Source organism: Tyto alba, unplaced genomic scaffold (assembly GCF_018691265.1).
Source record: "Tyto alba isolate M040663 unplaced genomic scaffold, T.alba_DEE_v4.0 Super-Scaffold_2, whole genome shotgun sequence".
NCBI classification, from domain to species: Eukaryota; Metazoa; Chordata; class Aves; order Strigiformes; family Tytonidae; genus Tyto; species Tyto alba.
Window position 1 is genome coordinate 21,887,795 of NW_024881282.1, and position 24,541 is coordinate 21,912,335.

Below are 24,541 nucleotides of genomic sequence, written 5' to 3' on the forward strand. Positions count from 1 at the left end.
AGAAATTGTTGATCGTCTCTAGTGGTGGTAGGATAGTTTACTTTTTTTTTGTCCAGAAAATGTCAGTTATTTCCAGCGTAAAAGCTGTTTTGCGTGCCATTTGGGTGCTCCCTCAGGGACATTGCTCAACCCAGATATTAAACCTACCTATTTGATTTATGCTGGACTTGGAAAACATGCCAGCAGTTTTTAGTTTGTTGGATTAACATACAGATTTGATTAAAAAAAAAATATTTTTTTTTTAATTGACTGGATCAGGCTTCTTCAAAGCTCATTAGGAACAGAGTGACAGGCCAGGGCAGGGTGAGGTGGCAGGGCACAGGGGCTGCTTGTGCCAGCCTGGCCACCCATCAGGTACATGCTCCCCTGGAGCCGGCAGCACGTGCTGCTCGTGTGCTGGAGTAGTACCCGATTTTAATGGGATTGATCTTGCACTGCTTGTTGGTGGTTTTTTTTTTTTTTTTTTTTTTTTTTTTTTTTTGTTCAGTCTCCTCTAGCTTCTGTTTTTATGATACAGCTACAGTCAGAAATCTGAGAGAGAAGCCGACTTTGTGGAGCAAGGCTGGCTGTTTCAGGGATAGTTTGGAGTATTTCCAAATATTAATTTTTCCTGTTTGTCAGATGTGGTTTAGATGAGAATAAAAAACTATTGATTGTCACTGTTAGTCAGTATCTAACTTCTTAATTACGACAGCAAAAAATGATATAATTGAGGATCTTGAACTGTAGTAACATCCCTCGGTGCTTTATTGGAAGCTGGTTTTAATCTTTTGGAAAGAGATTAATGTTGGTGGGGAACCAACAGTATGCAAGCTAGTGCTCTCCCAGTTGCTCTCAGGAACTGCGAGAGGTGATGTAGGTCCCAAACACAAGTGCAGTTGGAGGTTTTTTTTCTTATTTCAGCTATTACAGTTCTGTGTTGGAAGTACTGCTGTAGGTGGAGGGACAGATTCTTTCATTTGGACATACTGACACATTGTAATTGAAATGATGAAAATACGTTTATGTGCTGGACTTTTCCTTGCATGCGTTAAATAATCAAATCTATATCCACTTTTTTTCCTTGAGGATCTGTATGAGTTGTATAAGAAACAATAGTGGAAAACTGTTGGATGCCCAGTAAATGACTGGTTTGTTTAATCTCTAATATAGTATGTCATAGTTGTACTTAGTGGTTAAAAGGGTATTGGAAGAACGATGATGAATGTCTCTCAAAAACTTTTGTATAAAGAGAAACTGTAGAAATTGGGAGTATTTTCCTTGGGGGGAAAAAAATAGAGAACGCAGAATGTGTTTAAGTTCGATAAAATAATGAGTGGTTTAGCTAATGTATAAGATGGTGGTGCTGTTCTTGTTTCACAGTAGTTGAAGAGGGGGACATGGGTTTTTTTTTGGTGAACAACGAACTATTTTAATGCAGTGTAGATAAATTGCATAACCTGTTGTCAAAGGAGGAAGATAAGTCAAGAGCTTAGTGTCTGTTTTGTAATATTATCAAAACCAGTCACTTCTGACTAACTGTTGTAAACAAGTTGAATGCTCTTCTGCTCTATAAGTTAGCCTGCTTTGTTAGAGATCAAGCTGAGCTCTGCAGTGCATGCCGAAGAGCCCACCTTTGTTTACTTTAGGAATTTGGACTTTTTTTTTTTTTTTAAACACTTGGCCCTTCATAAGGTTGATACCAGATCAGCTCCAGTTTGTCTGTACTTATGAGTATGTATTGATTGAGTTATGTCAGATCATCGGTCACTTATTTTGTCCATGTTTATCAAATTAATTTTTAGTGAGGTACTTTGAGCTTGGGAGTGCCACAAATAGAGGTAGTGAGTGCAGTGAGAAATTTTACTTGGCAAGAAGTGGAACAAGAAGTCTGGATTTACAGAACTAATCAAGAAACTCTCTGAAGTCTTTGCAGGAGTTGCGTAATGAACTTCATGTTACTAGTTTTCACTATAACTTCCAAACAACTCCTGTCTTCTCAAAGTTTAATAGACATGAGGATGGTTTGTTTGGTTTGGTTTTATTTTTGGCTGAATGTTCGTGTGTTGATTTTAACTGTTTCGAACTGAAGCAGTTGGTGCAGATTACAGGCAGGCAATGAGAGCTGTGGAGTCGGCATGCAAGCCTTTGGCTTCTGACTCCTGTCAACAGTAGCATGGAATTTCTAAATGCCACAGACTTTATTATGTATGTAATATGTGGTATTATCTTCTTAAACTACATGCCCCGAGTCTCTTTTGGATCCATTACCATAGTAGTTAGAAAGTTCCTAATTAAACTGTATCTACATAATGAGGTATGCATGCTGTATTGCATGAAGTCTTGTTCTCTTTAATTTTTCTGGTAAACCACTCATGTAACTGTCTTTCCATCTGCTTCCTTCCCTTCTCACTCAGTCAGGTGGCTCCAAACTTTATAGGTTTTTAAGGTCATGTAGTTGAGTGAGTCCTTCCCTGACCCTTGCACTTCTATTTGCTGTGATCTTTTGTTATCTTGTCACAGATGTGTTGATAGCCTGCAGCAGAGGTGAGTTAGTGTTTCACTCCTACCTGAAGCCTTTAACAAGTGCAGAGAGGAAGGTGTGAGAATAGTGTTGCAAAACACCAAAGATCTGTATCTGTTTTAATTCTGGATTTATAAATTAGAATAATACATGGAAATAATGGGGGCACGTACTGCTGTGCTTGATTTCTCATGAGGGAATAGGGGATAGTTTTTGAGGGTGCTGATTATAGAAAAGGTTCATGCCATCAGAGAATGTTGCTTTTGGTCAAATGACAGTGAGGTAGTATGTTCACTCTAGCTCTTGGAAGTTCTTTGATTCTTCTGTTTTAAAGTCTTTTCCAAGTTGTAGTTTGGTTGGTTGGTTTTTTAAAAAACCAAACAAACAAAACAAAACAAACAAAACAAAAACATCAAAAAAAATCAAACCAACCAAGATGTCCTTTATTACCATTGGAATCTGAAGAGCTGTAGTTTGCAGACTGCTGTAGCAGAAACTGAAAAAAATCTCTTGTTTCATAAGAACAGACTTTTAGTTATGCTGAAATTTGGAAACTACAGTGGAAACATACCAAAGGTGCAGTGGCTCGGATTTGTGTATGGCAAGGTTTCTCTCCTCCAGTATGCAAGAACAGCCAACATGGCAAAAGGCCCTTCGGAAGACCCACAGGTTACAGCTCAGCTGTGTCCATTTTGACGTTAAAAGCTGGTAGTTATGCCACGATGAGTATCAAAATGGTTATAAAAATCCTGGCACTTTATTCTATTTACTGACTTATAAACCATTCATTGGTGTACCTGAAATAGCAATAGAAGCAGATCATTCTGAACAGCCAGTCGATACGGAGATGCTTCCATCTTCCACCAAAATCATTTTTCATAGAGAAATAGTGGGGCAATGAGAAGCAGGATATCAGTTGAAAATGTCTGAGCAGCAGTATCTTTTGAACAAAATGCTACTTTTTTTTTTTTTTTTTTCCTTTTAACAGCTTCCTTGGGAACAGGATTCTTTCTTTATACTGTGGACACTTATAATTGTGGAGTTGTGATTACGTGGGATGGAGACTGGGCCGCTGTAGTCAGATGAACTGAGCATGTGAAGCAGTGCACAGGCTGCTGATGTGGACTGTCTTCCCATGTCTGCCATGGTTAATACTGTTAGGTACAGCTCCAGTTCCAGAAGGGTATAGTCTCCTTTCATATTCTTTTATTTGGATTTAAATATAAAATAAGTTTAGTGAGAACTGGAAAGCAGGATAATGAATATTTGTCCTAACAATTGGCAACCAGTATCTTTTTTAGCAGAAATGCTGTGCTCCAGCCCCAAAAGGAGACATCTCATGCACTTCACAGGATCACCTTGGATCTGTGCTGACAAAATGAGTGCTATCTTCAGTCTTTGTTATTTGCCTGGTATGCTGGTTTTTTGTTTTGTTTTGTTTTTTTTATTTTAGAGATATGGCAAACATTTTATTCTATTTTTGCTGTATAGCCTGTCTTTCAAGCTTGGCTCTGGCTCTTAATTCCAGAGGATGATCCTTTCATTTCAAAGTTTGATGTTAATCTGAATTTTCCTTCAAGAGTCTGTAATACGAGTGATAGGTGGACTCCTCTAGCTTCTTTTTTGTGGCTGCCTTGGAAGCAGCAGAAGTGCGATAGTTGTTTGTTGCAGTGGTGCTCATATACAGTGTGATGATTGGGGGTGGATGGAGGGAGGATCGTAAGTAACTTAACGGTCTGGTAGTATCTTCTGTTTGGAGAGTGTAATTAAAAAAAAAAAAAGTAAAAATGTTTAAAACAAAAGTGGCATTGGTAACAGACAGATAATTGAAGTTTCCCAAATAGTCCTTTTCCTCTAGACTCCTACATACATAAGGAAACTCCCTATTTGCAGTGTCAAGCCTAATGCCATCCTAGTTTTTGCACACATTAAGCTAATATATAATTGAATATGAAAAGAATAAAATGGAAATGCTTGGTAAACATGAATGACTGCAGAACGTCAAGACTGAAAACAAACTGTAGGAGAGAGTTCATACTTGTGTGTGTTTGATTTAATTGTCCCCTCTTGTATGTGCTAAAAATGAGTTCTTAAGCATGTAATTTTCAGTAAGCAAGAGCTTTTTTGGTAGACTGCTGCAATATGCTAGGAACTATTGTGTTGCAATTTTTTAGTCACCTTGGAGATGATTCCTGTGGTGGTTTGTATCCTGTCTATGTCCACGAACTTCTGAAAAATTCAGAGAGGACTCCAGGGCAGAAGGAACTGCTCCATTTCCTTGCCCACCCACATGAAGGCTGCATACATTCATCAACAGTGCCCAAAAGAGTGGACTTGGGGGAGACATTATGCACTAGAAGTGGTGGAGGTGAAAGACAAACATCAGCTATCTGTAGGTACCAAGATATCTAGTGGTGTGCTAGAAACAACACGTGGCTCTGTCTGGGGCAGCAGTGCGGGATACGTGCGGTTGTTGGGTGCACTGAAAAAAAGTGGGGGATGCTATGGGCTGTGCACTGTTGAGGAGGAGGAGATGAACCTGGAGATAAACTGTTCTTGAGGGGAAGGTGCGAGGAGGTTTGGAGATGTCAGGGAGGCTCTGCAGGGGTCAGGGGCTGCGAGCTTGGGCATCGTGTCTGCGTGGGAAAGCACCTGTCTGTACAGCTGGGTTAGGTGTGCACTATGGCAGTGGGTTCTTCTCTGGGTTAACAAACAGTCTGGAGACAGGGAGAAAAATGACTGAGTTGGAAACTTTCCTGTGACCGAAATTAATGATCAGTGTAGGGTAGCATTAGGTTTCTGTCTCAGGAGGGAGAGGTGACTCAAGAAACTGCTTTCTGGAGATCTTCTGGACCAGGAGGACAGATCTTGCAGCTCTTCTTTCCAATCTTGAGTTTTGAAAATCCTGATAGAAATTATGGAAAACCCCTAAACCTGGCCTGGAAGGAGCCCCTTACATCTGAGAACAGGAATAAAATAGTAGCATTAAAGGATGAATCTAGTTTTGTAATTTTGTGCATTTGAGGAAAAATACTTGGAGAACAAAAGTTCAGGTACATAAGCAAGGAAGTGGTAAGTATACAGAGTGCAGGTAATTTGTAGTAGAGTAGAAGTTTTTTAGTAAACAGGTTGAAGACAGATTTTTGAGGAAGTGTTTCCTCATATCTGATAGTTTTTTTGTGTTTTTTTTTTTTTTTTTTTAAATTTTATTTTTAAACAGAAAAAAGGGGTGGTGGTGGTGGTGTCTCCCTTGCTTATAAGGGTGAGTGTGGTGAAGCTTTAACGCTTCCATGCTTCTGCAGGACCTTTGCTGGCCTTCGCATATTCTAAAACAGTAGTCTGTAGTAGATGAATATCCAGATGTATTCCTTAACCTTTTTGCTGATTTTAAACAATATTGTTTGTGTTCTCTGCATGTGATAACTGTTCTGTGGAAAATACAGCCTTCAAATATTTCTGCAAAAACATCAGAAATGTCTTGACCCTAAGGGAAAAAAAAAAAAAAATTCTATACATACACATACTGATAACCTCTGTATTTCTGGAGCTGTTAAAACCCAAAGAATTCTGTGGCTGTACAGAATCCTTGTGTAAAGAGATCTGAGGTACTAGCTGCTCTTGAGGTACTGGAGAATTGAAGATGGACTTGTAGCCTTTCTATCTTAAAGTCACACAGGCTGCACTAGTTCGGGTTGCAACTCTTTGTAGCTTGCACAGTAGTTGTGTGAGTACTGACATTGATGAGAACTGATTTTTTTTTTTTTTTTTTTTTTTCCTCCTCCCCAAGGCTCTTTGCTTTATTGTGAAATTATCCATTATTTACATGCAAATTCAGATTGGGAATATACTTGCTGCTAGGACTGTCTCCCAGGATGAGATAAGTAACGTGTTGTGCAAAAGTAACAACCTGCATGTCTTCTGCCGGTCTGCTGCTGTGAAGAATCTTACATTTGATGAGCTCAAATGATTTGAGGTACAAATGTTGTGCTTTCTGGGCGTGTGTTGGGGGAAGAGGAGCTGCCAGATCTTAAACATCTGAAATATGACCAAAGGGCCCATGCTGAAGGGATGTCAAATCTCATTAAAAAGTCTGATTTTGATACTGAGTAAGCCTATAAAGATTATGTTTAAACAGTATATAATTGTATCTTCTTTTTATGTTTGTTAAAGTATTAACAAAGTAAGCCAGCGGTTTGTTCCGTCATATTATAAAATACTCAGAATTGTGGATTCTGACTTTATATAAATTATGGTAATCAGCTCACCCATCTCTGTTAATTTAAGTCTTGGAAATGCTCTTGAAGGTTCAATACAGACAAAATTTATCTAAGCTTGTTCAAGTAAGGTAACGAAGCTGAGGCAGGAGCATCAAGATACTGAACTTTGCTGCTAATAAAAGGCTTGCCTTCTGTTACCCTTCCACTGTAAAGCAGTCTTCAGGTCAGAGTAGAGAAACCCATCTTGTGTGGATGAATGGCAATGAAGTTTCAGTTTCAGGCTTCATCCTGCCAGTGCTCTAACCCTCATGCTCCTCCTGCCCCCTCCCCGCTGCCCCCCATCTTTTCTTTGCCAGCTTGGCAAGTAATGCTGCATGTTACTGCTCCGTGCAGGCTGATAACCATTCAGGAGGGTTTTGTGTTCTGGCTGGCTAGCCTGCTGTTCTCTCTTGTCTCCTCTGAGGCTCAACAAATGGTTTCTGAGACCTTGTCAAGCCCCTATAATAGCACTTTCAGGATTACAGAGTAGCTTTATTCATAGCTACAATTTTTTGTTAGGTACAAGGCCACTTGTGAACTAGTTGCTAACTTTTGTGTATTGTAGGCTTCCTGTTTGAGAAATAGCTATTTGAATAAATAAGTTGAATTTTGTACAGAAGCATATGAAGTCCTTAGTAGTTTGTATAGGAAAGGTACTGGTCAGACAATTCAATATTCTGCTTTTTAATGGAGAATTCTATTGATGATGTCCTTCTGCATGTGGTGCATATCCTTGTGAAAGACTGACTTAAGCATATGAAGATGGGGGTGCCAGAGAGTCCTTGTAAAATTATATGAAGTACTTGAGCAAAAAGATGCTGCCGTTCAGGCAGCAGTTTCTGTTCAACTGTGAACTACCTTGAGTGTTAAGTGGTAGTACGGCAAAACCTATTTGACAGTCAGATTAGAATTTTCAGGGAAAGAACTATAAGCCAGGATTAAAGCTGCAGATATTTTCTTTAAAGGACAAAATGTTCGAGAGAACATAGTGATTTTTTTCAACTACAGATGATAGACGAAACATCCAAAATTAAAATTAGTCTTGAAAAAATGCACATGTGTTGTGAACGGGGAAGAACACAGCTAAAGGTCATTGAAACAATCTGCCTGTTTTTCCGGGAAAGCTCGGTGCTGTGTGCTTCTAACACCTTGCATACAAGATGTTGGCATTTGAATAAAGGACACTTGAGAGTTGCACTAGAAAAGAAGACTCAATTCATTACTGTCTGTGTGAATAATACGTGTGACTGAGAACTTGGAATACAGAAGGATCTGAATTGCAGTGAACCCCCGATTCCACCTTGTGTTTCTGGCCAAGATCTGTTTTCTGGGAGAGGCGTAGCCTTGCGCTGTGAGCAGGAGCCCTAACTGCAGGTGTACTTTCAATTACAGTTTGCATTCAGACACTAGATAAATCCCACAACGAAGCCTTAGAAAGTCAGGTTTCACCAACTCTGTTCTCACGGAACTCCTGTGCAAGGTGTGGAGCATAACAAAAGCAACTGGAGCAAGCTCCACCTGGGTGAACTTCAAGACAGCAAAGCGGCAAATTTGTCCCCGAGTGTAACTTGAATCTTATCTAACTTTTTGTACTTGAACTGCTTGGTGTTCAAACTCTTTCTTTTCTTTTTGGGTGAACGTCAATCCTGTTTAAGTGGGATTGAACAAAACAACCTCTCACAAGTAAGTGTACTAACAGTGCCATTCACTGTTACGTTAGTTCAATGTTATAAAAGCTCAACTGGAAGCTTATATGACTCTGCCAGATGAGTGTCAGATACCAGAAGACTCAAAAAGAAGAGTAGCTATTACAACACCGAAAACTCTGTGGGAAAAATTCCAGGCACATGTAAGGGGGGAAAAATAGTGTTAGAACTGCATTTCTATCTGCCTGACTAGTTTGCCTATACTGTGTGAGATCAGAGAGGCTACAAAGCAGAAAATACAACAATGAATGGCTCGTTAGCCTCATTTCATTTAGGTGGATGCTGTATCAGGGAGGGATGCCAAGACAAAACTTTGGGACAGTGAGTAGCTGCTTACTGAAACAGCTAGTCAGGGCACCTACAGTGGGAGAATCGACTCGGGACGTGGCCTACAGTTGGATGAAGGAGCAGATTCAGACTTACTACTGAGGGCTGTCTGTGACAAACGTGGTCTGTTCTTTGCTTCTGAAGGGATGAATCTACACAAGGTGAAGAAACCTGCTTGAGGTACCACTTAACTTCAGTTAAAAAAAGAAAAAAAAAAAAAAAAAGGTGATAGTGATGGGAGGAGATGTCTGCTTAAAGTTAAAGGGCCAAAAAGGTGAAATGTTGAAAGCTTCTGGGGAACCATTTTTGAAGCTTCTCTGGGCTCTCAGTGAGTACGTATCACTCACCAAGACACACTGTAAAACCATCAATTAAAAAAATCTGACATGGTGAAATAGTAGAATAAAGGAAGCCCTTGGCAGTGGGGATGTGTTCTTTGAAAAATTAAGTCGTCTATGAATAATGAGTAGAGAAATAGAAGGTAAGTGATGGTAGGCTAAGTGTAAAACTTATAGTGTGAGAGCTTCCCTGGCAACCCCCCACCATATAAGCCCTCACACACACACACAAGGTCCCCCGCATTGAGAAACTACTTGAGAAGGGCATGAAATTAATCTTCCTTTCTCTTCTTCTTTTCTGATGCATCAGTAGCACAATGCTATCTGTAGAAACGGGGCGCCACTCACCTATAAAAGGTATGTTAGAGAAGATGAAATGACAGCTGGAGAGAAAAGCTTTGGTTTTGTCTGTGCGTTAGGAAAGAAAGAATCAGAGGCGAAGGAATGCATTGTAAGATCTGTCTCAAATTGCAGTGTTTGTGGAAGGGGCTATTTGAACAAACTGAAATGAAGAGCAGTCCGTTACGGAGATGTATTTGCACATCTGAAGGAGTTCAAGAATGAAATAATCAAATTACGAACCAGTATAACCCAGTGCTTTAAATTACGCCAGTTGTGGAAGACTGGAAGGTGACAGTGGTGAGATCAGTTTTTAAAAGGACTTTTTGAAAGAGTGGAAACTAGTAAAACGAACCAAGAGCAGAGATAGTGGACACATGAAAGGTGCTGAGGTGAAGAGACAACAGCTTTACAAAACACATTTAACACCTCCTAAGTCTACTGAAATCTTTTGACAGACTTAACATACAGGTTAAGGCAACATAGTTGTTGATATCTATGTAGATTTCCAAAAGGTGTTCTGTAAAGTCTTCTACCAAAGACTGAAGCTGAACTTAAAGATGGTCCTTCTCTGGATAGAGAAGCTAGTTAGAGATGCAAATTAATGGTGAGAAGTCATTAGTGGTATCTCTTGGGAATTTGTGCTACTCAAAATTTTGTTTGGAAATCACTTGTCATAGACAGTTGGGAAACAGTTTTGCTGGTGAGTGTTACTTGGAATAGTGAAGGCAAGGACTGATTGTGAAGGCTTGGCCCTCAATATTGTAAAGTCCTTCTCCAATAATATATCATACTCACTGATGTGATGCGTATGGGAAAATGGTCCTTTCTTTACTCACACAACAATAGTGTCTAAATTTATTATTATATAAGAAAAAGATTTTTTAGTTTATGATGACAGTTTTGTGAAAGTGCCAGCTCAGTGCAAGTAATTGCTAAAAAGCAGAGGGAATCACAGGACTTACTAACAATGGGGTGGAACACAAAACACAGTGGCATTGTTGCTGTAAATCCTATTTTCAGTATTGTAGGCGCTTCTAATCCCTTCATCCCAGGCAGGGTATAATAGACCTAAGGAGGGCCAACAAGGGTGCTCAGAAATGTGGAGCAGTGTCTGTATGAAAACTTCAGTCGTTCCCATAGACAAGGACTCTTCTGTCTGTGAAAGCAAGGGACGGGGAGAGTCTCTAAAATCCTGAGTGTTGTCAAGAGAATAGGAAACAGTTTTTCAGTGACTGGATACATTTCTGGAAGATAAATCCGTTAAAAGCTATTAAAGAAAATATCATCTGTGAACCTGTAGCTCCTACAGTAGTATGTTTGTGACTGTTAGACAACTTTGTGACTTAACAAGCTTCTTCTCATAAAAGCAGCCATTATGTTTCCTCCTTGCAAACCAAATAATTTCACAGACTTGACTACTGAAGAAAAAAGTACCAAAGCCACAGTTTACCCAAAAAAATGATGATTTTCTGAAGTTTAGACTGGTGCTTTAGTCCTGTTTGCTTTTCGGAACAGTTGCTTTGAAATGCTGTGCTGTCTTTATGCAACTTCTAGTTTCTGAAGTGGTACAAATACTGAGATGACTTAAGAGCAATCTGAGAGAAGAAGGAATGTGCAGGTGAAATACAGCAATCTTTTCCTTTATGGAGAATTTTCATAGTTACCCTCTTGTATTGCTTTATATAGAAGTACTGGTAAGACTGCCATGTCCTTTAATAAAGCAGCACGGTGCTTGGATTCCAGACAGGGGTATTGCTGCCCATCAACTAGTTTCCTCATAGGAAAATTTTTCGTGATTGTGTGGTTCTAAAACTTAGTTTTTAGGCTGGCTGTCATTACAATTTTGTGGGAGAAGGGAGAAGATACTTAATCAAATCCCAGGGATTCTTGCATCTGTGGAACTTCTATGCTGGAGTTAATTGCAGGGCTAGGTGGGGGAATTGGCTTGGTTTTAATTTTTATTTTTTTTAAACTATGACTAGCCATACTCCCTGTGGTTTCACCACCACCAGAAAGCAGGGAGTGAAGTGAATAGCATCTTGCTTTCTCTCTCTCTTCTACCCATTCCTTTCTTGTCTTTTGCTCTTACCACATACTTTAGTGCTGGTTTTGATACTCATCATACCCCACTGTAGACTGAGAGAATTTGTTAACCCAGGAAAAAAGAATTGGATAACTTTTTGCCAAATGTGGGAGGTGAATCGTGTCATGGAGTGTGGCACAGATCAGAGCTGGTCTAAAGGGAGGGATTTTCTGTCTAGGAGCAGCAAGGCAGAGATATCAAGAAAAGGCTTTTCTTTTTGACAGCAACAAACTTTTAGATCAAAAGAACCACATGTACAGTGTATCACTGAATTTACTTGGTCACTTTGAACTGCTTGCCAAACTACATGTTGTGGCAAAAGGTGTTAATTTAAAAACAAATAAAATCAAAGAACAAAAGGAAGTAAGTTAATCAGTAATTGCCATTCACTGCGTAGTGTCAGCTGTCTCAGAAGCCCTTGTGTTTATTGGCTTGCTGTTGATGGTTTTTCTTCCAGCTGTGGAAATGACCTTTTCTTTACCCGCACAAAAGTCTGATTACTGAAGGATTTGTTTTGAAGTAGAAAATATTCTCAGCATAAGCCTTGCTATCTGATAAGAATAATGATGCTTTTCTAGCACAGCAGTCTTACCATCTCCTGTAAGTATTTTGGAGATGAAAAAGTATGAATGCTTAAGTTAGACTCTTAAAAAATTCAATTCTGTTAGTGCATCTTCCCCTGCAATAATTTCTGTGTTAGCATTTTGGTGAGTAATATGCCTTTTTATTTTCACATGACATGTTGTAAATTTAGGTGCAAGTCCATGAAATGTGGTTCAGTCACAAACTCTGTTCCCTATACTCTTCTTTTGTAAAAGGTTTTTTTGTCTTTCTTAAACCATACCATATCTAAAAATTGCATACTGAAGTGCTAGCAAGACTTAGTCATGCTGAAGCATTACTTTACTTTTAGGATAAAAATGTATGTTTCTGAGGATGGGGGCTAATATCAACAAAAAAGAGCACAAACTGACTTTTTTCCTGCTTCTGATTATGCTGTCTTTTACCTGTTTGTTTTTTTTTGTGCATTATGTTACCTATTTTTAAAACGAAAAAAACCCCTAACCATGCAGATTTGTTGAAATGTTACCTTAGAGATAAGTCTTCACGTTTTTTTCTTCTGCTAGGTTGTTTAGTATTTACATTTAAATACGTTCTTTCTATTAGTCCCTCTTTAAGTTAAATTTTAATTTAGCTAGAAATTATTGACAAACTTGAAGATGATAACTGCCTAGCATTAAGATAGTAATATATTTTTGTTACCTCTCTGGAAGAAAAAGAGGGAAAGGGGAGAACAGCAGGGTAATTAAAATTAAATATGAAGTTTCTGTCGACTTCACTGAGTTTTGCAATTTATTTAACTTTAACGATGTGAGTATGCAAACACTTCCTAAGGCTCACCAAAACTTAGTGTGATCATACAGCACACTGACTGAAACTTGGATTGATGTAGCTATAATCTATGGCACGTCTTCATAAAATTAAGGGCTGTATTGATTAATGGGAGTGGTTGTTCTGGATTACATGAGAGGTCTATCCAGCTGTCTTTGACAGTTAACTCGAGCAGATCTTTAGGAAGTGAAGGAAGACTAGGTCAAGCATGTAGTGATTCATCTGGTACCCATAACTACTATCCTAAGGTGAAATGAAAATTTGGGCATCTGGATTGTTTACTTGTAGCTGTTCTTGCACTGTTCAAAGGAAAAGGAACTTAAGGAGGTAAAGTATGTGATTTTTAATTTTTTTTTTTTTGCCTTAAACTAATTTTACTCTTATTTTAGTCTGTCATATTATCTCTGTGAAACCAGGCAAGGTGTAGCTCATCTTCCCGATAAATTGCATACCGAGAGCATCTGAGGGCTTCTGCACATCAGCAACACCTACAAAAATGAGGACAAGCCCTTGAAAAATGTACCTGTCGGAGAAGGCGGCGGCTCCTCAGGGGCTGCGCCGCTGTTGTGTGGGTCTAGACCAGCACTGGCTCCCGAGGTGGTCGGTGGTGTTGGCAGGGGAGGGTGGTGGCTGCTCCCTCTTGGCAGCCCCGGCCTCGGGTGCTTCGGAAAGCCGTGAGCCAGCACCGCTCCGCTCCCGGTTGTGTGCGGGGCCCTGGTGCGGCAGGGCTGCCCTGGTGCTTGCAGGCTCCTGATCCAGCTCTGGCTGATTCTTGACAGTTGCTCACTCTGTGGTTTTTTTTTTGTTTTTTTTTTTTTTAAAAAAACACGCTTCCATGCATTTTTTGATTCGTATTTTTCTTGCATATCTCATGTTCGAATAGAAGTAGTAGATAACACTACTTGAGAAACACGGAAACAATCTGAAATTTCCCCTTTGGGAGCGAGCACTGTTACAAATGTGTGAAACTGCAAGGCACGTGCTGATGCTGGCAGCCACATTAGGAGGAGTGTGAGGTGCTGCTTCTAGTGGCAAGCACAAATATATAAGAAGGCGCACTACTTTATGAACTATATTTATCCTCGTTTGCAGATTAACTAGTACCAACTGTTCCTTATGCTTTTCTCCTCCTCCTGGAAATTCTTTGCAGGTAACTTTGTAGAGGAGAGAAAAATAGTTGTGAACTGTTCTTTTTAGCTGAAATCCTTGACAAAGTATCTTGGACTCCCAGCTTTTCTGACTGGGTTGCATTATTCATGGCCATTTCTCATTTATTAATCCGCAAGAGGCTTTCATGACAGAATCTGGGTTTTTTATCTGATTTTTGGCAGATTTCTTCTGTGAAAGGAACAAGCTAGAATCTATGATGGGATAAACTTTAAGCTGATTATAAATACATTTAAAAACTCTGGTCTTGACTAAATCTGAACTTTAAAAAGTAGTTATACTTTGATTGCGTAGCAGTCAGTACATAAGAGAGAATATAATGTTAACCTATTTTCTGTAGGTTTAATGTATGCTATAGGACTACCCCATTTTTCAAAATGTTTTTAGTTCGGTAAAATGAAGAAGCAGTAGTTGGAGCTAATGTTTGTCTTCTGGTTTCGCTTCATCCAACTAGTTTTAGCTATTATAACTGAAATGTGGTTTTTGTTTGCTCACAAAACAAAACCTTCAACAAGTGGCCCTTGAAAAATTAAGTATTTTTAGAATAAACTCATTTTGGAAATTGTATCAGACAATCATAGAATGGTTTGTGTTGGGAGGGACCTTCAAAGTCATCCAGTCCCACGCCCCCTGCCCCGGGCAGGGCCCCCTTCCCCCAGCCCAGGGGGCTCCCAGCCCCGTCCAGCCTGGCCTTGAACCCTTCCAGGGAGGGGGCAGCCACAGCTGCTCTGGGCACCCTGGGCCAGTGCCTCACCACCCACACAATAAAGAATTTGTCTAATCTAAATCTACCTTCTGCCAGTTTAAAACCATTACCCCTTGTCCTATCACTACACTCTCCCTGTCAAAGAGTCCCTCCCCACCTTTCCTGTACCCCCTTTAAGCCCTGGGAGGCCACTATAGGGTCTCCCCAGAGCCTCCCCTTCTCCAGGCTGAACAACCCCGACTCTCTCAGCCTGTCCTCATAGGGGAGGTGCTCCAGTCCCCCCAGTCATCTTCTTGGCCTTTGGGGACATAAGTCAACTTCCTTTAGGGATGATGGGGTTTTGTTAGGTCTCCGTGGTTTATTGTGTGTTTCACATTGGAGGTTTGTGGAATCTATGTGAAAGCCATTGAAATCCAGTAGGTAGAATTAATTTCTTTTTGATTTGTGTGGCATCCATACAAATCACCTGCAAGCTATACTGAGATTTGGAGGTTCAGATACCGGTATTTATACTACTGAGGAAAAGTACAATTCTAGAGGCTTGTTCTTTTTCACAAAAATGTAACTTTGGGTTTCTTTTTTATGCTGCTTACAAGTACCAGTATCTATGCATTGCTTTAGTTTTACAAGCCATAGAATGATTTCCTGGTTTTGGAGACATTTACCATTGCACACATTGCAAATACTAGACAAACTCTAAATATTGAATGAAGGAAGATTACTATTCCAGTAAGAGATGAAATTCAAAGTTGTGTCCTCATACTAATTACATTACATTGAAAATGAAAAGTTTTAATGGTCCTCGAGGTTATGTATGTACATAGAATTGTCCTGTTTCTTTTCTAGGTAAGTTTTGGAAATGTTGTCAGACTTGGAAAGCAGTATTAGGAAGTAGCTGTGTGTCTTGAGAATACATAATGAATGTCCTAGACAGTTGTGAAATTCCTTACTGTCTAGGTGAATCATAAACAACATAGTTTATTTTACAATCCCACATAAATTACTTCAGGCTGGAAGGCATCTCTAGAAGGCACCTGGTTCAACCTTTCACTCAAAGCAGGACCAGCTTTGAAATTTGCTCAGGCTGCTCAGGATCTTACCCAGCTGAGTTTTAAATAACTCTGAGCATGGAGAACTCTGTCAAATGTCTTCCACTTTTTGTCTAGCCGTGTTTTTTTTTTTTCTTTGTGCTATCTAAAGGCCATTTCTCTTTTCGCCCCTTGTGACTGCTGCCTCTGATCAGTTTGCTGGGCACCTCCAAGAAGAGTGACTCCTTCCTTGTACCCCCCATTAGCTAAAGGAAGGCTGCGGTAGGATTCTTCCTTCACCTTCTTTGAGGGCTGAACAAACCTGATGCCCTCAGCCTCTCCTTATGTGTCATATACTTCAGATTCCTGCTGCTCTGCTGGAGTTGCTCATTATGTCAGTATCTGTCTTGTACTTGAAACCCAGATGTCGTTCCATAGTGCTGAACATCAGGGAATAGTTACCACTTTCCACATGCTGGGTACGCTCTTGCTAATACAGCCCAGGATTTGGCTGGCTGCCTTTGCCACAGGGGCACATCGCTGTGTCATGTTCATTTTGTCTACTGAGACTCCCAGGTCTCGCTTTGTAAAGCTGCTTTTGACATGCTTGGCAGTGTGTCCAGTTGTGTGGGGTTATTCCAAACTAGAGACAAGTCTTTGCACTTGTCTTGGCGCTTTCTGAGGTTCCTGTCTGCCCATTTTTCCTGTCAGCTGAGGTCTGTCCAAGTGGCGGTTCAGTTCTTCGGTGCATCAACCGTTGTCCCCAAATTAGCATCATCTGTGGGTTAGCTGAGGACACCTTTCATTCTGTTGTCCATTTGTAAATGAAGATTTTATATCAGCCCCAGTATCTGCCACCAAGGCGTGCACTACTAACTAGCAGCCAGTTGGATTTGTACCATTGATTACAACCAGTTAAGTCTGGCAGTCCAGTTGATTTTTCATCTGTTCTGTAGTTAGGCTGTCCAAGCTCTCCAATTTGGCTGTGAGTACACTATGAGATCATGTCGCAAGCTTTGCTAAGGCCAAGGTAACATCCAGTGCTTTCCCACTGTCTGTAGAGCTAGTCCTCTCATTGTATAGGACAATCAGGTTGATATGGCACAACTCATGCTTGGAAAATCCTTGCCAGCTGTTCCCAGTCATTTCTTTTCCTTCATGGGCCTGAAAGTAGCTTCCCAGGAGGGTTTGCTGCATAACCTTTTCAAGGACTGAGTTTAGGCTGATTGGCCTATAATATCATTGAACATTTTTGCCCTTCTCAAAGAGGGTCCTGATACTTGCCCTTTTCTAATCATCAGGAATCTGCCATGCCCACCATGACCTTTTGCAGATGATACAGTGGCTTTGCAGTGACATTTACCAGCTCCATCAAGCACTTTTGAATGCAGCCTACCTGTTCTCGTGGACTTGTGTGCGTGTCTGGTTTTTTGAAGTTGTCCCTAATATGGTTTTCCTTTACTTCCTTTCACGAGGATTTGTGTCACTAGCCTTGGGAACGTGGTAGTTGTGCAAGTGGACTGTGATGTGCAAACCAGTGCCAAGGAGGCATTGAGAACCTCAGCCTCTTCTGTGTCCTTTGTCACTTGGTTCTCTACCACACCCATTTTCTGGGTTGGTAGTTAATAGATACAAAATGCAAAAATAAACATCACTCCCAGTATAAATATTTTATTCTGGCAAGGCTACTTGGTGATATAAATGTGGTGTTGGAAGAGCAAACAGAGGTAATTCTATTCTTCCAAGTCATCATTCGAATGAGTACCAGTCTGCCCTCATCTTGCTGCACTTAGCAACACAATATGTTGTTTTCTAGAGTTTCAGTGTTTGCCGTGTATATAGCACTGGCACTTAGTATAAAGGTATAAAAAATTTCAGCTTCAAAAATTGCATTTGTGTATTCATATGCCTCCAAAGAACTGAATTGCTACTTCTTCCACTAGACTTTACTGGATGTCATGTGTGACTAGGGTGGTTTTCACTTATTTAAAAGTCTGGTTTAAAAACCAAAAAGTAACACTGCTGTGACTTGGGGGAGGAGACAGGGTTTGATGCCACAAAGTAAAAATGCCAAGTGTCCTAAATGTTATCATTTGCTGTCATAAGTGTTTTATTTTCATATTCTAATCTATAGCTGTGTGTTTTGCTAAGTTCTTCCTTCCATCTCAAATCTTGGAGTGTGTCCATGCATTTATTATGTTACATTTTATTAAAACACATAAGGAAGGAGGGACAAAGAAATCTAACTGGAATGCCACTGTTTAACTCCATGTTATCTTTCTCTTCATTTGTAGTTTAAGTCTTTGCTGTTGAACACTATTCTGATACTTAAAGTAAACTATAATTAAAACCTCTGACAAATTTATTCCCTTGCTCAATGTTCTGGTAGGTAAAGATTTAGTATTTTTTGCCTTACCTGGCTCCCTAGCATGTATGAAACCTCCTGTCCATATTTTGCTGTAAATAGAGATGTGCTACTGTTTGGTACAGTTTAGGGCTTGGAGTTAATCAGTGTTCATCTAGGTGAGTTGTTCAAAGCTAAGATGCCCTACAGCACAAATTCATTTTCTGCTAGTAAAATCAAAATGCCATATTTAATGCTTTCAGGAGTGTTGAGTTAGTACTGCTGCGTCTGAATCACTCCAGTAATAGTGTGAAAGTTGTGCTTAATCAGGATGTGTTACTTCAACTACTAGTGATGTTAATGGAATTCTCAAGGGTAGAATTAAAAAAAAAAAAAGAACCATGTGTTTTATTGGTAGGCTTATCTTTTAATTATCAGGGTCTGTATTCTTTGGGGAATAAGAACCATAGACAATTAACAGATTCCTTACAGTTTTTTGTAGGAGAGATGCTGCATTTACAGTTCCCTGTGGTACTTGTAAGACTGTAAAGCTTATTTCCCTCAGATGTTTAACTGCAGTGAAGTTTTACATTTCCTTATCTATAAAGATAAAACTAGTCCTAAATTGTGACCAGTTAATTTTGAATTTGAGATATCTTTAACTGTAGCGTAAATTTCAAATTATTACCATTGATTTTAAGGCTTTAGTACTTTATTATGCTATTTTTATTGCTCCATTGAGTTTTAAACCGATCTAGTGATCTGAATAAAGGATATATTATAGTGTTGTGCCAATATGCTTCTACAAACTGTGTGATGTGAGATGAAATACCAGTAAAACTGATTTTTTTTTTTTTTTTTTATAAACTGCCTTTTATGTAATAAGCCTCCCTTTTCTCCATGTGTAGGATATTTTCTCCCACTTGCTGAACGTATTTATGCTTAAAGTATCCTTCTAAATAAAGGGTAGAAATAGCAGATATTTTAATACTAAAGCTCTGCAACGTGCTTGCATTTAGCAGGCATCTGTTCCTACTCTTTATTTTTTAATTTTTTTGTCAGAGTGAATGTTTCTTATGGTGCTGTGTACTTCCAAGTTCAGTAGAACTGTAAAAAAAAAAAAAAATCGATATTTGGAAGCAACATTATAATAATAGCTTAATTCTCTTAAAGGTGGTGGTTTTAGTTTTTGTTTATTCAAGCTGTAAGAACAAAACTAGTTATGCTTTTTTATGGTGATTTTACAGGCATATTTGTTCTTGTCATTGAAGTCCACTGGAAGTAGTGTTGCAGCTACCTCATTTTTCTTCAAGTTTATGCCTCTGATGTTAATGTTGTCCCTCTGAGGAAATGACATTTTTACACAAGGTTATGTAGTTTGCATTTGACTACAATAAACACTATTTACAGCAGCCGTGTACTAAGTGTTCTCTTATTACTGCTCTCACAACTGCCTGCTACTAGTGGGGAGTGTTACTGTGCTGAAGATGCCAGCCTGCTTAAGTGCAGGAAAGTATGACTATATCATTGTGAAAATAAGTTTGCAGATTGACCAGCTTTTCTAAGCCTGCTGGTAGGTGGAGGAGCTCCAGAAGTTACTTAATGCTTCATTCCCAGGCACCAGAGAAAGTGGACAGGTTTTCCCAACAGGGTCTCTCTGTTAGCAGCTTGCATTTTAAGGACATGGTAAGACTCAAAGCATAATTCAACTAAATTTCTTCCTTCTAAATGGCCAATTTTGTTAGTCACAATTGGCTGTGGAAGATGTTTCTGAACAGGGCTTTTTTCCCTCCTTCTTGTGTAATTTTTTTCCCCCTGTCTTGTCACTGAACATTTCTTCATCTTCAGAGAAGGAAATTGCCCATATCTAAAACCGTGGGGAAGCAATTTGGGCTGCATTGTGATTCTAAGCAGACTATTGGCAAAATGTTTACTGAAGTTGTGTAAAATAAGCTTGGTCACTCTGGCCTTTCTTTTGACTTCAAAACACTTCTGTAAACTCTTATCACTCATTTGAAAAACTATTTTTCCAGTTCCCTTGGCTCCCAAGGAATTACAGTAAGTTCTATAAAGAAAATATTGCTTGACTCAAAAGAAGAAGTAGGATTTTCCTACTTCTGTTAACGGAAAAGCTGGTACTAATGGTATAATGGGTAACTGTGGCATGTTACCAGCCTCAGTGTAGAACAGATGTTAGAGAGGGTTATGAACTGATTTATTATTTTCAATCTCAACTGTACATGCACGATTTGGAGAGCTTAAGTCTTGGAAGTCTGGTTATTTTTTCAGGTTCTGGAGGAGAGTGTAGTGTAGTGCTAAAAATGTGCTTTGTCCCTAAATCGTATTTTCTTCTTTTTATCACGCATTTCTTCTAAACTGCCTGGGTAGGCTGAGGACAGGGCAGAGGCCATTTGCTTGGTTCCTGCACGCAGCACCTTGGCCTAGCAAATGAGTGGTTCATTCCCCATAGCCTTGGGTTGCGCCAAGAGCAGAGCAAGGTTGGACATGGGATCTCTGGATCTTGACTCTTTAACTGCCTTTTAACGTGAGAAGATTAATTTTAGGAGACTCATTCCATCCATTGTTTTGAAGAGACTAAATGGTATGTTCTTAAACCACCCTGTTAAATTTCAGCATTAAAGCAATGATTATAGAAGAGTTAAAATACACAACTGAAAGTGTGTTCTTCCAGTTTTGTTCTAGGAAACAGCTGAAGTATTTTTTTCCTCAGAATTTCCAGAGAAAGTCTGCCATCTGGTATGGAAAATTTTAGTCCAGGCTTAATTTGGCAAAAATTTGACCAATTAAAAATAGTTCTACAATCTTAAATGTAAGGCAGGCTTCATCATAGACAGTGCTACCAGAAATGCTTGTAATAATACCAGGTGTATGGTAGTGCTACTTGTTACACCGAGTTCTCCTTCAACTACTTTGAAATCTGAACAGATAAGCAACAGTGTAATGAGAATAACCTTTGATCTGACCTGTTTTGCTTTGTATTAAGCCAATGGTAAATGTGTCTAACAGTAGCAGTTGTGTGGTAGCGCTTCTCATGAAATAGGGATTTCTCCAAACACTGCAAGCTACCTAGATGAACACACCGGGCAATGAGAATAACCTCTAGTCCAGTCCATTTTGCTTCATGTTTCTATCCAGTAACAGCCATGAACGTTGCTGGCTAAGGCAGATAGAGGGTATTGACACTGAATTCTTGGCTTCAGTGGTTTTTAGCTGACAAAATTTCTCTATCTATTTCCCTGAGCAGCATAGGAGATCTCTGTGCTGGAAAGCAGATTGGAGTTATGTTCAGTAGCTGCTCTTGCTGTGGTCCGTAAATCCCATATCCATCATAAATTTATGTGATTTGATTTGGAATCGGTTTATACTTCTGATCCCTGTAATAGTCTGTCATCATGAGTTGCTCAATCCCATAATGGTTTATTGTTTTCAGGCTTCATGCACGTTGTTTTCCTCTAAGGTGAGAAATAGGGAGTATTTGTTCCCTACTCATACCTTGTTCTGGCCATGTTTGAGTTTGTGCTTAACATTGGCTCTTCCTCTTCCAGCTTGGGAAGTTTTGAAGTTTTATTATATGGAAGCTTTTTAATGTCTTCTGTTGTTGTCCTCCCTACTGTATTTTTTTTTTCCTGTTTGTGTCAGATCCTGTATCTTTTCCCCTCTTTTATCTTGCTGAATCCATGTAATTGCCTTCTTACTGAAATCTACTCTCGCCCACTCGCTGTTTTGTTCTTCCTCCTCATTAAGTTTGTTCAGATTTTGTCCATTAATCTCCCACTTTTTCTCTCTTTTCTGTCTTGAAAGGTTATTGCTGACAGTGGGTTGTCTTTGAACCCCATAAAAATCTGTTGGACAGGACCTGATAATTTGAGAGATTAAATAGGTAGTGATGGATAGGGGAAAGTGTATGTTTCCAATAGGAATACAGCATTTCAAAGCCTTGCAAATATTTAGTGAGAGCTGGAGGAAACGAGTGCATATGCTTTTAAATGCTTAACTACAGTTTTGTTTTATTTGCCTTTAGGAAGTTTGAGTTGCATTTTTTTTCAGCACTGGCTCTTCACAGCTGTGATAGCTGGATTCATTAAAAATTAATAAGGATTCTTGTGCAACCTGGAAATCTGGGGCTATAGGAGTGCCCCAAATGCTGAAGGCAATACTGTTAAGTTCCACATCCCCCAGGAGTGCTGTGGTTGCCAGCCCACAAGTGGGAAGGGCAAGCACTCCAACTCTTAAAAGTTTGAGCTCTTTAAGGCTGAGGATGAGCAAGAGTTCAATGTCTTCTTTTGCTGCACTGTATCTTTTCCTCACTTTACTTTTGGTAGCTGGACTTACTAATAGGCTTGCATTTTAACTAAATGACTGTAAGGTACATACTGGTTAAAGTATGGGGGAGTGGTGGTGGTGTTTTTAAGTGTTTAAAGCTGAACAAACATTTCTCTGGATTCTTCAGATTGCAGAGACCTTGTGGGTTTTTTATTAATCTTGGTAGTTTTATTAGTTTGGTAGCAACAAAATTTTAGGGCACTTGTTGTGACCTAGAGGAAAGAGAAGATAAGACGTTACTGTGATGTTGCTTCTGGGCTACTCAAGAATTCATTACAACATGGGGAAGACTTACAGTGTCCCAGAGTAATACGTTTATAAGAGATGTTGCCCTAGCTAGGCTTATTTCTAGCACATACTAAATGTTTGCTTTGTTTTCCTCTTAATAAGAGAAGAAAGGAATGGAAGAAATGTTGATCATTGCATTAAAAAAAAGTGGTTGGTTTGTTTTTTTAAACTATCTATGTAGTGAGAGTGAACTTACATTTTTAGCTTTACCAGGTGATGTGATTAGCTTATGGTTTAGCTGGGGATCCAGACATTAAACTAGCAGAGAATGAAAAGAAAATAAGATGCAGAATTTATATTAATTAGTAGCTGTCCTCTGGTGGTGAAGAGCTCAATTTGAATTCATGGTGCAATTTTTAAAAGAAACTTCTTTTCTTCTTTCACAGGAAAGATGATAAAGATTACGCTTTAAAGCAAATAGAAGGTACTGGAATTTCTATGTCTGCATGCAGAGAAATAGCAGTAAGTAACATTAGTTCTTTCTACTAGCAAACAGACTTTTTAAAATTATTGATCTGAGTGCATGCTGGTTTTTGATGAATCGTTTTATTCTACAATGGCTGCTATATTTTTATCATAGAGGTATAAAATAAGTACAAATGTCTTCTGGGCACCCGTTATGTTTGCTGTCTAAAAATGACAGTGTTTTTAAGTTACAATTTACTGCCTGCCTTGGGGCAGATTAACTTTAAATGCAGGAGTTTAAAAACATTATTAGAGTCAGCATCTTAAATTACATATTTGATCTGATTTTTGCATTAGTACTTCAGTTATTTTCCTAAAGAGATTAGTTCTTACTGACTCATAATGATTAAAACATGTTAGCTTCTATGTAAGTGAAGACATCGAACTCAAGTGGCATTGTTGTTGCCTCGGAGGTTGTAATACACCCATGAATATTATTCAGACATTTTCTGAAGTTATTCAGGTTTGTATTTGTATATCACATGTTTTTAGAAACTGGTGAATGATGTGGTCTAGTTATGGTTTGTGACAAGCCTGCAAAGGAATACCAGTAAAACCGGTATTCTGAAGCTTAACTCTTGTATATTCTTACTGCTGTTTGGGATTATTTTTCTTGCAATGTTTCAACTGAAATTGCTTACTAAAAGTAAATGTGTTTAACTTGGGGGGGGGGGGGGGGGAGGGGGGAAGCAAATAGTCTATGTTCAGTCCATATCACTCAAGGGTGTAGAATTATACCCTAATTTCATTTTTATTGATTGGAGTGAGTACTAGGCTTTCCTACTTTGTCAACTTCCAGTTGGATTTGTGATTTCGAAGGTGTTAGTCCTTGAACTGAGCGAGGTAAAACCATGAATTGCAAATGATGTTCTTCAGGAGAAGGTCTTCCTGTCCATTGATGAAAGCTGAGCCTCCCTGCCATTATAGCCATCCACTCTGAACTGAAGAGTGGAAAGGAGCTGAAAATAAGGTCTTAAATTTTGCTTTTTTTAACGATTTTGGCAGAATTTTTCCAAATACTGTGACTCCTTCAGGCTGAATGCTTTTTGGAAGTGTTGGCTACCATTTCAGAGGGATTTGGGAAATTTTTTTGTTCTTCTTTTTACAGTGGTTTACCTGAGGAGTTTTTGTTCTGCTTTAATTTGGCAGGAGAAGCTTGACTGGTGTTAGGGAGCTGTTTCTGCTCTGGATACGACAGTAACTCCATTTCTGTCTATTAGAAGAGAATTACTAACGTGGCTGACATTTAGAA

At 39.3% G+C, this 24,541-nt stretch overlaps 1 protein-coding gene across 7 annotated transcripts in view; it reads left to right on the forward strand.

The window, feature by feature from the left end:
* Positions 1 to 24,541, forward strand: part of CDK8 (cyclin dependent kinase 8) — an 81,510-nt gene that overhangs the window by 3,646 nt on the left and 53,323 nt on the right. For 5 of the 7 annotated variants that reach the window (XM_042792522.1, XM_042792520.1, XM_042792521.1 and 2 more), the window contains exon 2: positions 23,211 to 23,286. In XM_042792522.1, the coding sequence (XP_042648456.1) occupies positions 23,211 to 23,286 (76 nt within the window). Of the gene's footprint in view, positions 1 to 19,539; positions 19,561 to 22,534; positions 22,580 to 23,210; positions 23,287 to 24,541 lie in introns of those variants that run through there. The other 2 variants (XM_032990728.2, XM_032990724.2) reach the window with 2 other exon arrangements.